Source organism: Mixophyes fleayi, chromosome 2, assembly GCF_038048845.1.
Source record: "Mixophyes fleayi isolate aMixFle1 chromosome 2, aMixFle1.hap1, whole genome shotgun sequence".
NCBI lineage: Eukaryota > Metazoa > Chordata > Amphibia > Anura > Limnodynastidae > Mixophyes > Mixophyes fleayi.
The window spans coordinates 310,022,431-310,039,731 of NC_134403.1; the positions used below are offsets into that span (position 1 = coordinate 310,022,431).

At 42.2% G+C, this 17,301-nt stretch overlaps 1 protein-coding gene across 1 annotated transcript in view; it reads right to left on the reverse strand.

Annotated features, from left to right (window-relative positions):
• MAP3K15 (mitogen-activated protein kinase kinase kinase 15) overlaps positions 1 to 13,003 on the reverse strand; it is a 122,741-nt gene extending 109,738 nt beyond the window's left edge. The window contains 4 exon segments of the mRNA XM_075196539.1: positions 11,705 to 11,741; positions 11,744 to 11,825; positions 11,827 to 12,088; positions 12,773 to 13,003. Of these exon segments, the coding sequence (XP_075052640.1) occupies positions 11,705 to 11,741; positions 11,744 to 11,825; positions 11,827 to 12,071 (364 nt within the window). The 5' untranslated portion in view covers positions 12,072 to 12,088; positions 12,773 to 13,003.
• Between the last annotated feature and the right edge of the window lie 4,298 nt (positions 13,004 to 17,301).

Consider the following 17,301-nt stretch of genomic DNA (forward strand, 5'->3'; position numbering starts at 1 on the left):
ATTCCGGGAGAGTAGGCAACTATGCCCAAAAGTCTCACTGTGTTTATTTTGCCATGTCTTTGAACACTACATACTTTTTGACGATTGTCACAAACAATGGGCATTATTATAAAGAAAACATTATGTCAATACATTAAAAGGCACATTCTTATACATGCAGGATATTATAAGGCGCCACAGTATCCCACAGCGCCGTACAGTAGAGAAACAGTACATACATAAAACAATGACATACAAGGCAGACTAAATCATTTATAATTTATCATTAAAGAGGTATCACTCTTAGGGCTAGATTTACTAAGCTGCGGGTTTGAAAAAGTGGGGATGTTGCCTATAGCAACCAATCAGATTCTAGCTTTCATTTATTTAGTACATTCTACAAAATGACAGCTAGAATCTGATTGGTTGCTATAGGCAACATCCCCACTTTTTCAAACCCGCAGCTTAGTAAATCTAGCCCATAGTTCCATTGGGTTGCTGCAGATGACTCCATGAATGGATTTTTTTCATGATTATTAGTTTTGGAATATATTAAAATAAAAAGGACGTATTGAAATAAAGCTGAGACAATTGTTTTCTATTGGTTTACATCTATTTTACAAACTGATTAACAAACCACAGCTGTTCCTTATAAATGAATTATTATCCCAAAACAGTTTTTTTGCTCAGTAAATACAACTGGACTATTTTAAGTATTGTATTACAAGAATGATCTTAAGAGTAATACAAGGCACCTAATGGGATGTGCAGCCCTTTGGTGGAGTCATGGTCCACAGGTGGGTCACCAAAACTCTATCAGGAATCCATTTACAAAACTGTGGACTTAAACAGGTTGTCATTTGTTCTGAAGACAATCTAATTGTGTCATTCTGAACCAGCACCCATTAACAGTGACAAGACAGACATTCATATTGCTATTTTGGCCCATAACATAAGTGACATTGGCAGTGTATTTATGGGCTTTGGCTCTAGAGAGAGAGAGAGGAAGGCCAGCTTTGATCAACAGCAGCAAAGCAGTTTGTATTGTGATACGGCCATGGCTGTCTTTGAAGCTATATAATTTAAGTGAGGAATGAGAAACACTGACCTTGTTCTGAAGGCAACAGAAATGTATTTAACGCACTTGGTATCAGGCCTCCTTCTGCTTCTCTCCTGCTTTGCCGCTGTAGTCAGAAGTTTTATTTTTGAATGTACTATTAGTGGTTATATGAGGATAAGAGCTTCTAAGTACCGAAGCAGTGTCTACATAACAATTATCTACCACACTCAAGGTCTCACATTGACATAATAAATCAATGTCAAGTAAGGTTAACAAATGGAAAAGACCAAGGGTTAGAGATATGTACCTGGAAACTACCACTTGCTCAGTACAAATGATAGTACTCTTTATATTTAATGTAACTGTCAGCAGCTATTCTATGCACTGGGCTTTATAAAGGAATATTAATTAAAGATGAATATTTAAAATGACCAACAAATGAATTCTAACCAAGTTGATGTCACAATGGGAATTGCGGTGCACCATTGTATGTTAGGATTACCCACAACATGACAAGCTCCGGTACACCTGCTCAGCAGCAGACTCTCTGGAAATTATCTAAAACGTTGGCAGCTATGCCAGTTATTTACTACTTTGTGCTTACATAACAAATATACCAATATCAAGCATTACAAAATAGGATTAAAAACAATTACACAATTTACCAAAAGACATAATAAGTGCCTCTGTGCCCAAACAGCTTACCCCAGTAACTATATGAACCTGCACTCTTTGTATGATCTATTATTTCTGAATTTGTATGAACCGTAAACAACATTCACCTGCCAAGAATTCACCATTTTCTTGACACGGATACAATACAAATCTATAAAGTGCTATAGGTGTGGATGGTGAGATTGGGTTTCTGCTACATAATTACATGGTTAAATCATAATCATCGATTTATTTATATAGCGCCACTAATTCCGCAGCGCTGCATAGAGAACTCATTCACATCAGTCCCTGCCCCATTGGAGCTTACAGTCTAAATCCTCTAACATACACACACACAGACCGAGAGAGATTAAGGGCAATTTAATAGCAGCCAATTAACCTACCAGTATGTTTTTTGGGAGGAAACCGGAGCACCCGGAGGAAACCCACGCAAACACAGGGAGAACATACAAACACCACACAGATGATACCATAGTCAGGAATCAAACTCATGACCCCATTGCTGTGAGACAGAAGTAATAACCACTGAGCCACCCAGGCCAACCCTTGATGTGACAGTCACGTACTTAGTCTCACAATAGCAAAAAAAGACCTTTCTGACCATAAAAATAGTAATTTGATGAATTCCTTGGATCAATCACCTCCCAAATCATCCTCTGTTTATAATAGTGACAGATATTTCATGTAGGAAAGATGCAACTGGTGACCCCATGTACTCTGTTTGGTCCTTGGTATGAAAACTTTATTAGATAAAACTTTGTGGTGACTTCAGATGTATTCATTTATACATATTAACTAGGTCTTTTCATTCCCTTTATTAATGCGGTTCCCGTCTCTCAGCCTTCTTCAGATCTCCTACTTCAGGGATTCATTATCAGCACTGACCTAGAAAACATTCAAAATTACTACAGGGGGACATACAAAAATGTAGGGAGCCCCTGTGAATGTAAATTAAGTCCTCATGGAAATTCAGTGAATGTAACACCTGGGGGTAAATGTATTATACTCCGATTTTTTCAAGTCGCCGGAAATCGGCGACTTTGCAGCTAAAATTTAAAGCGGCGATGGCTTGTAAAGGCAAACTTTACAAGCGGCAATGGCAAACTTGCCTTTACAAGCCATCGCCGCTTTAAATTTTAGCTGCAAAGTCGCCGATTTCCGGCGACTTTAAAAAAATCGGAGTATAATACATTTCCCCCTGATATCTTTGCAGGGGCTCCCTACATTTTTGCAGAGATATCAGGTGTTACATTCACTGAATTTCCATGAGTACCTGGTTTAAATCTTCAATCACAACAAGTCTTAGGGGTATATTTACTAAAGTGCAAGTTTGAAAAAGAGGAGATATCGCCTATAGCAACCAATCAGATTCTAGCTGTTATTCTGAAGAATGTACTAAATAAATGAAAATTAGAATCTGATTGGTTACTAATGGCAACATCTCCAATTTGTCAAACCCGCAGATTAGTAAGTATACCCCCTAGACTTTAATGTGGTGCAGATCCGCAGTGGTCATTAGGTAACAATGGAGTTTACAAGGAAGGGACTCCTATGGAACTGCGTCACTAACTAGCAAAGAATGGCTAATCCTAAAGTGGACCAGACCTATAACATCACTTGAGTATTAAAAATATATAATCCAAAAACTGTTAACAAGTTCAGTAATTTAAGTCCTGAAAATTGCCCCATTTAATGTTCCATTAACTCCAGACAGTTGTTAATCTATAAGTGCATGGACTGTCCTCACGATTACTAATGTTTCTCTGAGCCTTTTTGAAAAGAAGAAGCAAAACATGGTAAAAGCAGCTGCCAATAAGTCAGTGAAAATTGGAAGTTTATAAAATAAATAATTTATAATATTGTTCATTTTGTAGGACGTATTTAAATAATGGCAATCCAAATGATCTCACTTTACCCTTCTAAGAAATAAATCTGTCCTGCACATTCAGCAGGATTCAAGACTTGCAAATGAGATCAGAGAATCCTTACATGTACCGCAAGTGCTGCCACCAGAAATTGTGGGGCCCAGTACAAATGTAACAGACAGGGCCCCCTCCTTCCTTCTCTCATCCCACTCTCATTTTTAAATTATTCCCTACCCAACATTTATCTCCCCCCACGATCTACATCCCTGGTTCCCTCTAACCCCTGCAGTAGATTACTTACCTCTCTGCGTCTTCTTGTTGTCTCCTTTCAGCTCCCCTCTATTAACAGTGCTGTGATGTTATTAATTACATGACGTCAGCGATGGTGCAGGGAGTCTCTCTGCCTTGTTGCGGCTCTCTGTCTGGGGGACTGGAAATGGAGCGAATAGAGGCAGCTGTGGGGCCCCAACATCTTGGCAGTGGAGGCAGACATACTGCCTATAAGGGGCCCCACTGAGGTATCCTTAATTACGTGCAGAGGTCTCTCCCTACACCATCTCTCACATCTCAGGAGCAGCTGCTGCCTAGAGATGATGCCCACTACCTCCCTTAAATCACTGCGGAGGCCCCCTCCAATATTAAATTTGTTTGGGTCCAGGGCTGCTGGGGCCCCACTCTGCTGTGGGGCCCCATACTGCTGTACTCCCTGTACCCCTCAGATGGCGGCCCTGTGTTAGGCCACCGAATACTCCCCTGATGTACAGAGAGGTGTGGAATACAAGATAATAAGCCCTTTGATAGCAGTGCAGTTGTTCAATTGGTAATCCTCTTATTACACATAGTGGTAGGAATGACTCTGAAGTAGGTTACTCTCATACAATATTTATTATCTAATGCATAGTATATCTGGGGCACTGATTGCTGCTCGTGGTAAAAGCAAAACTATTTTCTAAATATTTTACTGATGTCCCCAAAATATTTAAACTGATTTAGTTAACACTAATATTTATCACATGTGGCATAAAATGCCCACAGCTTCTAGAGTACAAAGTATAAATATCTACTATGGCAACAGATTATATAAAGTCCTAGGACAAGGGCAGCAGGCCCAGGGGGCACATTACAAGGGCAAGTAATTGGTCTACCACAACCACTGTAAACAATTTGGATGTATAAACTTTATTTGGCGCACTAGGAAACACAATATTCTAGCACAAGTTTCACAGAAGACTAAGATTACTACTGTTGGGGCCTTCCTTTCTCCTACGGGGACTTCCAGCTTTCCTCTATTCCTGGTCCTTAAACTGGCCCTGTCCTCATATAATTACATAGGTGAGCAGGTCAGAGCCTCCTGAAATATTCTGTTCTGCTGTAATTCTTTTATCTTTAAACCATTATTGCCTCAACAACCATGTTGGGATGTCAGGAGGAGGCCAAGTGCTATTAGCAAAGGGCTGGTTTTCCCAAATGGAAAAAAAAAATCTTTTTTTTTTTTTGCTGGCCAGATTCTCCAAGAGCATACCCCTGTGCTGAACAGGCTGGGGCTGTGTTTCACTACAGCTGGGGGACCCCACACTGCCTGTCATAGCCTAGTGCTGTTCGACTCCTTTCCCAGTCCTCACCAACCCTTCCCACACTAATAGTAACAGGCAGGCCCGGCGCTCCCATTAGGCAACGTTAGGCAGTTGCCTAGGGCGCCGGGCTCTGGAGGGCGGTACTGAAGCGGGGGACCCAATAATAATTTATAAATAAATGCTCCCGCTCGCTCGCCCGCCCGCCCGCTCGCTCACCCACTCGCTATAATGTGGTGCTGCACTGTAGCAGCACCGCATTTTAAAATTTACCCGGTGCCTGGCAGCGTCGTGACGTCACGACGCACGACGCTGCCAGTGTAGAGGAGACAGAGAAAGAAGACAGAAGCAAGGAAGAAGAGAAAGGAAGGAAAATGAAGAAGTTAAGGTGAGTACAGGAAAGAGGAGGCTACAGATAACAGGAGGGGACGGGGGACGGATGCTATACATAGGGGGCAGAGCGGAGGCTACAGAAAGAGGGGGGAATGGAAGCTACAGTAAGGGGGGAGAATGGAGGCTATACAAAGGGGGGAGAATGAAGGCTACAGAAAGAGGGGGGAATGGAAGCTACAGTAAGGAGGGAGAATGGAGGCTATACAAAGGGGGGAGAATGGAGGCTATACAAAGGGGGGAGAATGGAGGCTATACAAAGGGGGGAGAATGGAGGCTATACAAAGGGGAAGAATGGAGGCTACAGAAAGAGGGGGGAATGGAAGCTACAGTAAGGGGGGAGAATGGAGGCTATACAAAGGGGGGAGAATGGAGGCTATACAAAGGGGGGAGAATGGAGGCTATACAAAGGGGGGAGAATGGAGGCTATACAAAGGGGGGAGAATGGAGGCTACAGAAAGAGGGGGGAATGGAAGCTACAGTAAGGGGGGAGAATGGAGGCTATACAAAGAGGGGAGAATGGAGGCTATACAAAGGGGAAGAATGGAGGCTACAGAAAGAGGGGGGAATGGAAGCTACAGTAAGGGGGGAGAATGGAGGCTATACAAAGGGGGGAGAATGGAGGATATACAAAGGGGGGAGAATGGAGGCTATACAAAGGGGAAGAATGGAGGCTACAGAAAGAGGGGGGAATGGAAGCTACAGTAAGGGGGGAGAATGGAGGCTATACAAAGGGGGGAGAATGGAGGATATACAAAGGGGGGAGAATGGAGGCTATACAAAGGGGAAGAATGGAGGCTACAGAAAGAGGGGGGAATGGAAGCTACAGTAAGGGGGGAGAATGGAGGCTATACAAAGGGGGGAGAATGGAGGCTATACAAAGGGGGGAGAATGGAGGCTATACAAAGGGGGAGAGAGAATGGAGGCTATACAAAGGGGGAGAGAGAATGGAGGCTATACAAAGGGGGTGAGAATGGAGGCTATACAAAGGGGGGGGGGAAATGGAGGCTACAGAAAGGGGGGGAGAATGGATGCTACAGAAAATTGGGGGGGAGGAGGAGGCTGGAGAAAATAGGGAGACGGGGGATTACACTTAGAAATGTCCTTAAGATAGAGACTATGGTGTCTTTGTACTAAAATAGTGCAGTGACAAAATGCAGCGATGCATAATGAAGCACAGCTTTAATTCACCTTGCTGGGGCTACTGTAGGATAGTTAAGGAACCATTTATGTGTTTTAGTATTTGCCCTCTATTTGGCTCTCCTTTGTTGCCCTCTATTAGTATAATTAATTTTACATCTGCAGAATACATTAACAAATGCAAATAAAATAGAACGGTCTGGATTATCTGTCATTTAGATTACCTTTCTCTATTTATTTGCATGTGTTAGTATATTTAATATATCATCTACAGAATACATTAATAGACAGCAACAGTGGAGAGCCAAGTAGTGGGCAGGGGGGCATGTGAGTAAAGCTGGTGTTATGCGGCTGGCATATGTGACACAAGCTGATGGGCAAGGGGTGACATATGTGAGAACAGCTAGTGGGCAGATGGGCATGTGAGAGAAGTTGGTGGGCTGCGGGGGTACATGTCAGTGTGTAACAGGTGAGTGATGTCATGTTTTCTTTTCTTTCGTTTGTTTTGTTCTGAAGTCTAGCATCTGGAGCCTCCCCTCTAGATATCCTGTGTTTGCTCCTGGGCAGCAGTGAAGCCTGGACAGCATTCTGCATCAGACATCAGTGCTGCGTCAGGCATCTGGACTGCATTGTAGCCAGCCAAGAGGAGGTAAGAGTTATTATTTTTAAGTGTGTTAGTGGCTGGGAAGTTAGATTTTTTTTTATTGGGCGGGGGGGGGGGCGGCAAGCTTAAGCTTTGCCTAGGGTGCCGGGCAACCTTGCACCGGCCCTGGTAACAGGCCGAGGCTACGAGCACTGGTACTTACTTCACTTTTTTGTTTATTTGATTGTATTTTTTTGTGGTAGGGGGGGGGGGGGGTGTATTGAAGATATTGTTCATCACGTTGATTCTGGTGACTGGATTCTCTAATATGCAGTCGCATCATACTACACTTAATCTGTATCTTTAAACTTATCTTTTTGCAGACACATTCTAACACACTATGCAACTCTACATAATAGCATAAATGCACCATGTTGGTTTTTTTGGATGCAAATGTGTCCAACTCTACTTGCTATGTGATGACCGCTATCTGCATATGTGTGCAGTCATCTGGTAACCACGATTCCGGTAGTACCAGAACGTTATGTAATCTGTCCAAACAGCTTTATCTTAACCAATTTGGTTAACCATGTGTATCACCACATTTGTGGCCAACTTAAGATCATTAGAAGGATTTACATTCAATCAAAATCCCGGAGCCTCATGTGATGTGTGTCAGATTCCGACTGGACTTCACTGGTATTTGAATTGCACCCACAAAATTATTATTTTTTAAATGGCTGGCAATATGCAGTGAACTAGTTACTTACAATCTTTTGCTGTAGTATGGAAACTTTTACATATACATTTTTTATTCCATTTCGATAACTGATTTATTATTTTATTACAGGATGGGTCAATTGGTATTTCATTATAGGATGCCGACAAGGTAAGATAGTATTGCTAATTAAATTATGGTATTTTTTATCTGTATACCAGTAGAAATTGGATTTAAAGATCATAATATTTCTGTAAAAGCAATAGGGAGCTTGGCATTTCTCACAGGCTGGGTAAACACTACAGGTTTTTCACCCGAGATTATTGTGTCAATCACACGATAAACAACTGTTTGGTCTGATATTGCATTAGTGTGTACGCTCCAAGGATCAAGTTTTATCGTACTGAAGGATATCGTATCATTTCATTTGATTTTATAACCGGACTAAAAATGTCTATGAACAATGGAACGATGTAGGGCAAATTCTGAAGTGTGTGTGCACTCACAACCAGCGGTGTAGACAGATCTCTATGGAGTGTGCAGAGTCACGATCTTTTCAGCTGATGGTTGTGACAGATGAAGAGCACACATCTGAATTGGGATGAATTGGGACACATGAATTGGGATGCTGATCTGGGCGTTCAGTCCTTGGTAAAATCATTACAGATATCGCATCCGGAGAAAGTTTCTGCAGCGTGTACCCAGCTTTAGACTATATATATATATATATATATACACACACACACACACGAGACACTGAACTAGACCATGCTCCTTTATCTGCTACTTCATACAGGTGTCCTTATTTCTTAAATAGTGAAAGGGTTCAAGAGGGAATAGACATGAACATAATTCATGTAATTAGATCTATGCAATCTAACTGATATAGACATTCAACTTTTATTTGGGGTTTGTAAGCAAGAAACCATTTGAAAATTATATATTTGTAACAGTAATGTTTCAGCATCTAGTGGTTAATAAACAGCCCATAAACACAGTATTTTGGACAGGCAATTCAGTCATTTTTAACCTAACTGGCCCCAAAGAAATGCCAATCAGCATAAGATCTGGGTTGATCCGATATAGAGAGAGACTGGCCTAAAATGTTGTCAACTGCAACAATTTGGCACAATGGGATCCACTCTTTTGACCCAATGCCGAATAACAACAATAAATCAATAATAATAACAAGTCTATGGAAATAGGACTCACATCAGCACTTACACATTATGAATTGATTAGCTGTCGGTAAATTATTTTACAAAACGAGGATACTTTGTAAAATGTAAACTATTAAGTTCTAGACTACACAAGTTTCTGATAGGAAAAGTTGGGCAAAATATTGTAGAATTCCGGAGTGAGTCAGGAAAATCTATCCACCAGCAGGACTTTAGGGAGACGGCATAGATGTGCTTTATAATACATAGCAAGCAATGAAAATAGGATTTCTTTTTGAACTTTCTAGCTATAACCCTTGTAGGCAACAACTGCAAAGAGCATTTCCATCCTTTAACTGAATAGCTGAAGTTAATTAAATACATTTTAGATAAATAGAAACATGACAATACACAGCACCAATGTATATGTCGTAACAGTTTGGTTGGACATCTACAACTCTTTATTGACAACTTGATGGTGGCTTCTCTGTTTCATCATATCCTTCCAAATGTTATTGGTAACAGATAACAGCACTGCAACTATCTCTCAGATCACTGCCCCATTTGCCAGTCTAAGCTTTCCTCACACAACCTATTGAAGTCCCTGCAGATAGGCTTTTGTTCCCAATTCTCCACAATGAATAAACTGACTAAGGTGGTCAATGATTTAATCACTGCTAAATCTAATGGCCATTACCCAGTTCCAATACTCCTGGACCTCTCTGCTGTATTTGACACTGTTGACCACTCACTTTGCATACAAATACTGCATTAATTTGGTCTTCATGACACTTTCCTATTCAGGTTATCTCCCTACTTATCAAATCACTCCTTCAGTATTAATGTCTCTAGAGCCATCTCCTCCCCACTTCCTCTATAGATTGGAGTATCACACGGTGCAATCCTACCTATATACTCTTCTCTATCTATACTACTAAAAACCTACTTTGGATGTCAGTATCACCTCTACATGGAAGATACCAAAATTGATCTATCCTTTTCATCAGACCTCTCAGCATCTTTGTTGGTCCACGTTACGTAATGTCTTTTTGCCATTTCATCTTGAATCCCCTTACGCCACCTCAAACTCAATCTTTCAAAAATTTAGTTAATAATCTACCCACCGATCAACAGAAGCTTCCTGCCTGACATTTCTATTACTACTAACACAACAATAAACCCTACTCCTCAAGTTCTATATCTAGGTGTCATTCTTGACTCACAACTGTCTTTTGCTCCCCAGATCCAATCTGTATCCCAGTCCTGTTACATACATATGAGAAACATTTCCAGAATATGCACATCATCATCATCATCACCTGCATAGACTATTGCAATTCCCTATTAGTCTGCTACTAAACCAGACTTTCACTATTACAATCTATTTTTAGTGCAGCAGACTAAATTGCCTGCAGAACCTTCCTCTACTGCTGTCAAAGCTCTGTCAGTTCCATAATTTGTTTGCCTGTACATTACTGAAACTAATAGAAAACACTTCGTTAAACATAGAAAGCCATTAACAAAACTCCTCTTACATACATCTCTTACCTTGTCTCAAAATATCTCAAAACTCCACAATCATTACATGATCCCATTCCTGATTAAATAACTTTTCTCATGCTGCACCCAGGCTGTGGAATTCCCAACTTCAAACCTAAAATACTTTCCTCTAGCCTCCAAACATTCTCTGAAAATTCACATATTTAGGAAAGCTCATTAGATTCACAAATCCTCTCCCTAAGTTATTCTACCTGCCAGCAATCTACATACACAGTTCACTCAAAACGTTCATTTATTCACTTTTTATACTGAAACAACCTATTAACCACCAAACCAACATTACAATACAACTGGATCTTAGAGACACAATAAGCACTTTTCCCCTTCGCTATTTGGCTGGACCTCTACACAATATGTGGCACTTAACCACATGTATCAATCTCCAATTTTGCAGTAGATTGTAAGCTTGCGAGCAGGGTCCTCTTACCTCTTTGTCTGTTTGTTAAGCTGGGTATATATCTATGCATTTATCGTGCAGATCACACGATTCACGACCATTCGTTCAGATATTGCAAGAGTGTGTACACTCCCACGATCAGGTATTATCGGACCAAAGCACATCACATCTGTTCATTTGGTTGTCTAAACTCTCTGAAAATCATAATTGACGATGAAACAATGTCAGGCAAATGTGGAAGTGTGTACACACTCACGACCAGCGAGGTAGCAGATATCTGTAGAGTCAATACATAGTCACAATCTTTTCAGCAGATGGTTAATTAGAAATGAAGATCACAGATCTGAAGGTAAATTGTATAAGTGAATCTGGCATGCTCATCGGGACTTTCAATCGTTTGTGAAATCATTACAGATATTGTATCTGAACTAAGATTGAATAGGTGTATAACCTATTAATAATATATTTTCGACTATGTACTTTTTTCCTTTCCATATAAATGCTGACCTTAATTAAATTAGCATCATTTTAACATTTCATGTGCAACCAAGCAGTTAGCAATAGTGAGTTTCCAATAAGTGGTTGTAGTTACCATATTGTGTGTCTTACCTGCGTCATAGAAGGTGTCCCAGCACCGCTGTCTCCCCCAAAGTCCAGCTCCCCAAAGTTGACACTGGTGAGTTGCGCCCCCTCTCCTTCACAGGCTCGGCGCAGACAGTGCAGGCTCCAGATTCCGGCTTCCTCCCATGTTTGATTTGAGGCTATCATTCAGCACATACACCACCCTCAAGGATCTCTGCTTGCTTAACCACTGGGTACCCTCACCTCCAGGTGTGGGCTCAGGAACAGGACATGGTGTGGGAGCTGCAGAAGAGGGGCTACACTGTGGTTCACCTGCCGATCCAGCCTGATCCCTGCTGCAGACCCCCAGTTCACCTGAAGCTTGCACTGTAATAAACGGCCCATTGCTCTCCATGCTCTTTAGTGCTGCTTCTGTTCCTCCCCACATAGGAAAGGGCAGAAAATCGTTTAATAGTCACTGGCACCTGGATTAATTCACAGTATAATATGGAGCGTAGAAGCGTTCAGAGACATCACATCATCTGCTTGTGTGTGTGAAGTGTGCTACAGGAATACTACAAATCCCTGAAGAAAAAAAGGCTACTCTATTGGAAACAAATAGTCAAACATACTATACACTATATAAATCTCTTTAGTCACATGAGCAGGTATAAGATATGAGAGATAAATTTATGCAAATGTATTAAGTAATATACAAGAGATGCTGAAGCAATTAGTGCAAAATATAATACATAGGGCATATAATTTAATATAATGGGCAACTCAGTGTCCTAGGTTTGCTGTGTAGTAACAGCTGCATGTTTGGTGAAAAATAAAGAAACTTAAAAGGCATTCCTCTGATGTGATGATAAGAGGGACAATTCCAAGCTCTGGTGAAAGTCAATTTAAAATAATATCCCCAAGGTCCAATGTTGAGACAAAACTGTTGCTCAGTAAATAATAAATAGAGTCCGGGGATCTGCTGCTGAGTAAAGTGAGTCGCTTTTTAATTTATGGATCATTCACTGCATATGCTGGTCTGTCTCCCTGTCTACAGCCCAGCCCATGCCCCAGGGCAGTAATGGCAATCCTCTGTATCCCACAAACTGTGTTTACCTCTCCACGATCAGGATGTTCTTATCAGCTGTGGTCAGCCTGCAGGTTGAAGTCTTGTCCTGCAAGAAGTCTGTAGGGCGGGTAGCAGACTCATGGTCCCCTCCCTCCCCTAGCAGTCATGTTTAAAGCGGCGCCTCCTCCTCCCAAAACAAGAAATTCACACGCCTGAGCGTCCACTATTCAGAATGACAGGATAGGACTTAGTGAGCCTCTGTGACAGTCCGTGTGTGACTGGAGGACACTGACAACTTGGGAGTGGCCATTGTATGGGGAAAAGGGCTGAGCTTACAAGGACTTCCTCTAACTACAGGGGACAGAGGAAAACACACCCTATCACTGAGACACCCACGGGCACAAAAATTACTTTGATAAAGACACGAGGCAAAGTTCTAACGAGAACAGGGAAAGCAAACGCAGACTAAAATAGTCTGACTGACACAGACAGTGTGCTGGCAAATACACAGCATAGAAATAGATGCTGACAGTAAAATCTATATACTAGAATGTTTGTGTGTATACAAATAGATGATGAAGATGATTGCTGAGTGAGATGATTAACGTATTTGGGGTGTGGATGAAAACGGAATGATTTGGCTCCCCTCAGCACCCTTTGCTGATTGTGTCTTGAAGGAAGCTTGTTGTGTTATCTCTCCTTATAAGTGCACACATTCTCTGTAATATGAGGAACAACTATTCCACATATTACATTGCATATATATTGTATTATATATGTATATATATATATATATATATATATATATATATATATATATATATATATATATATATATATATATATATATATATATATATATATATAATATATATATATATACACACACAGGGCTGCCAAGAGGAATTCAGGGCCCGGGTACAACAAATTCATGGGGCCCCCCTCATAGTCGACTAAGCGCAAAAAATTTCGGGGGTGTGGTCATATATTTAGGGGCGTGTCAATGTGCCGTTGGGGCGTGGCTAGCCTACCGACGGCGCAAAATTTTTCGGAGGTGTGTTCATGCATTTGGGGGCGTGGTAAATGCGCCATTGGGGCGTGGCTAGCATCAAAATCACTAGGCTCTCAATTCGCTGGAGCGTCACATATGTCCAAGCACTCCTGACTTTCAGGACATCTAGCACCACAGTGTAGTATACAAAGAATGCAGTGTGTACACAAACAGTTCAGTCTTGGCCTGCACCTTACATTGGGCACAACACTCACCAAAAATTGGTATTGTCCCTACTAGAATCACAACATTTCACACACTGTGCTGCTCTCTCCTACCTGTTCTTCTCACTTTCTCCACCTGTGGCTGCTGCTTTCTTTTGTTGCGGCTTGTCCGGATCCTGCAATGTTGAAGGGCCTATTTGGAAAAAATGGCTACATTTAGAAAATTACAGCCAGCCCCGGCGTTAAATCAATAGCATCCACAATTGATAATTAGGTCTTCCTCCAGCCCCAACATTAAAATAATAGTATTCACATTTAATAAATAAACCTATTTCCCTTCCTGCAAACAGCCCCAGCAATACCTATTTCCTGCAACCATCACTGCCATTAAATAATTCATAGTCACATTTAATAAATAGACCTCATTCTCCCTAAACTCACCCCAACATTCAATAGCCCCCAAACCTCCCCATCTTAAATTAATAGTCCCCACTATTAAATTGCCTCACCATCACCCTACAAACAAAATAGCACCTATTAATTAGCCACCACCTACCTCACATACTACATTGCAACAAGCCCCCTGTGCCATCACACACATTACTGTGCCCCTTCATTACAACTACACTGTGCCCCCTTATGCTCACACTGTGCCCTCCATGCTGCTCTCCCCCCTTCTTTTTCCCTCTGTGCCTTTCTCCCCCTTTTTTTCACTCTGCGCCTCTCTCCCCCTATTTTTTTTCTTTGTGCCTCTCTTCCCATTTTATTTTCCTCTGTGCCTCTCTTTCCCTTTTATTTTCCTTTGTGCCTCTCTTTCCATTTTATTTTCCTCTGTGCCTCACTTCCCCTTTTATTTTCCTCTGTGCCTCTCTTCCCCTTTTATTTTCCTTTGTGCTTCTCTTCCCCTTTTATTTTCCTTTGTGCCTCTCTTCCCATTTTATTTTCCTCTGTGCCTCTCTTCCCATTTTATTTTCCTTTGTGCCTCTCTTCCCCTTTTATTTTCCTTTGTGCCTCTCTTCCCCTTTTATTTTCCTTTGTGCCTCTCTTCCCCTTTTATTTTCCTTTGTGCCTCTCTTCCCCTTTTATTTTCCTTTGTGGCTCTCTTCCCATTTTATTTTCCTTTGTGCCTCTCTTCCCATTTTATTTTCCTCTGTGCCTCTCTTCCCCTTTTATTTTCCTTTGTGCCTCTCTTCCCCTTTTATTTTCCTTTGTGGCTCTCTTCCCATTTTATTTTCCTTTGTGCCTCTCTTCCCATTTTATTTTCCTCTGTGCCTCTCTTCCCCTTCTTTATAGTACTGTCCCTTTCTGTTCTTTCCTCCTCTTGCCTCTCCATTTCTTTGCTTACCTTTGTCAGCTTCTTTCTTTTCTTCTCTTCTCTTCTGTCTTCATGCTGCTTTCTTCATGCTGGCTGCGGCGCTCCTCACTGACTGACGGGCGTGACTTGATGACATCACGCCCGACAGTCAGTGTGAATGGTGCAGAGAAGAACGAGGAGGGACGCGGCGCCGATCACGTGAGTATTAATTTTTTTTGGTTTGTTTTTTTTGTCCCAGCTCCCCCCACCAACGATCTTGCCGGACCGACCCCCGCCCCCCCCCCCCCTCCCCCTCCCGCGGAAAAAAAAAAATTAAAATGAAAAGACGGAAGATGAAAAAAAAAACCAACAAAAAAAACCAAACAAATTTGCAGCGAAGGCCCGGTCCGGGCCCCCTGGCAAGCCCGGGCCCGGGTAAAATGTACCCGCTCCCCCCCCCTCTCGGCGGCCCTGTATATATGTATATGTATATATATATAAAACGTTTAATATTATATATATATATATACACACACACATTCACTTAATATATTTATATATATATATCTGTATATCATAGCTATACATTCTAGTTATCCGTTCTACCTACCTGAATGGAGCGCTGAGTGCATTACCCATTCATTCCGACTGCCGGAATGTAGCTCCGAGTACCTTAACCATCCATTACGGCTGCCCGAATGGACCTCTGAGGACCTTAACCATCCATTGCGGAAATGAGCTCTCTCAGTATCTTAGACAATTATTCCAGGCGCTGGAATGGGGCTTTGAGTACATTATTAATCCATTCATACAGTTGGAATGGGGCTCAGAGTACCCTAACCATCCCATCCGGCTGCCAGAATGGGGCTCAGAGTACCTTAGCCATCCATTCTGGCTGCCGGAATGAATGTCTCAATATCGTAACCATTCATTCCATTTGCCGGAATGGATGCCTGAGTACCTTAGTCATCAATCCCGGTTACCGGAATTGGGCTCTAAGTATATTAGACAACTATTCCAAGTGCCGGAATGGGTCTCAGAGTACCCTAACCATCCATTCCGGTTGCCTGAATAGGACTCTGAGTACCTTAGCCATCCATTCTGGGTGCCAGAATGGATGTCTCAGTACCTTAGTCATCTATTCCGGGTGCTGAAATGGATGTCTCAGTACCTTAGCAATCCATTTCGGGCACCGGAATAGTATCTTAGTGATATATTCCAGGTGTCGGAATAAGGTTTTGTTTACATTAATGTACTCATAGCAGGCAGCCGGAATGGATGCTTAATGTACTCAGACCTCCATTCCGGCGGCCGGAAAGGATGGTTAAGGTCCTCGGAGCCCCATTCCGGGACCCAGAATGAATAGCTATGGTACTCACAGACCCATTCCGGCACCCGGAATGAATGGCTAAGGTCCTCAGAGCTCTATTCTGGCAGCCATAGCGGATTGTTAAGGTTCTGAGAGCCCCATTATGGCACTCAGAAAGGTTAAGGTCCTCGGAACTGTATATCGGCAGCCAAAATCGATGGCTAAGGTACTGGTAGACCCATTCCGGCACCCGGAATGGATGGGCAAGGTACTCTCAAACCCATTCCGGCACCCAGAATGGATGGGTAAGGTACTCGCAAACCCATTCCGGCACCCAGAATGGATGGGTAAGGTAGTCGCAAACCCATTCCGGCACCCAGAATGGATGGGTAAGGTACTCGCAAACCCATTCCGGCACCCAGAAAGGATGGGTAAGGTACTCGCAGACCCATTCCGGCAGCGGAATGGATGGCTATGGTACTGGCAGACCCATTCTGGCACCTGGAATGGATGGGTAAAGTGTTCAGAGCCCAATTCCGACACCCGCAATGGATGGTTAAGGTACTCATAGCTCCATTCCGGCAGCCGGAATGGATGATCAATGTACTTAGAGCCCCATTTCTTCAGCTGGAATGGATGTTTAATGTACTCAGACCTCCATTCTGACACCTGATATGTAGAACTAAGGTACTGACAGTCCCATTCCGGCAACCGGAATGGATGGCTAAGGTGTTCAAAACCCCATTCCGGTAGCCGGA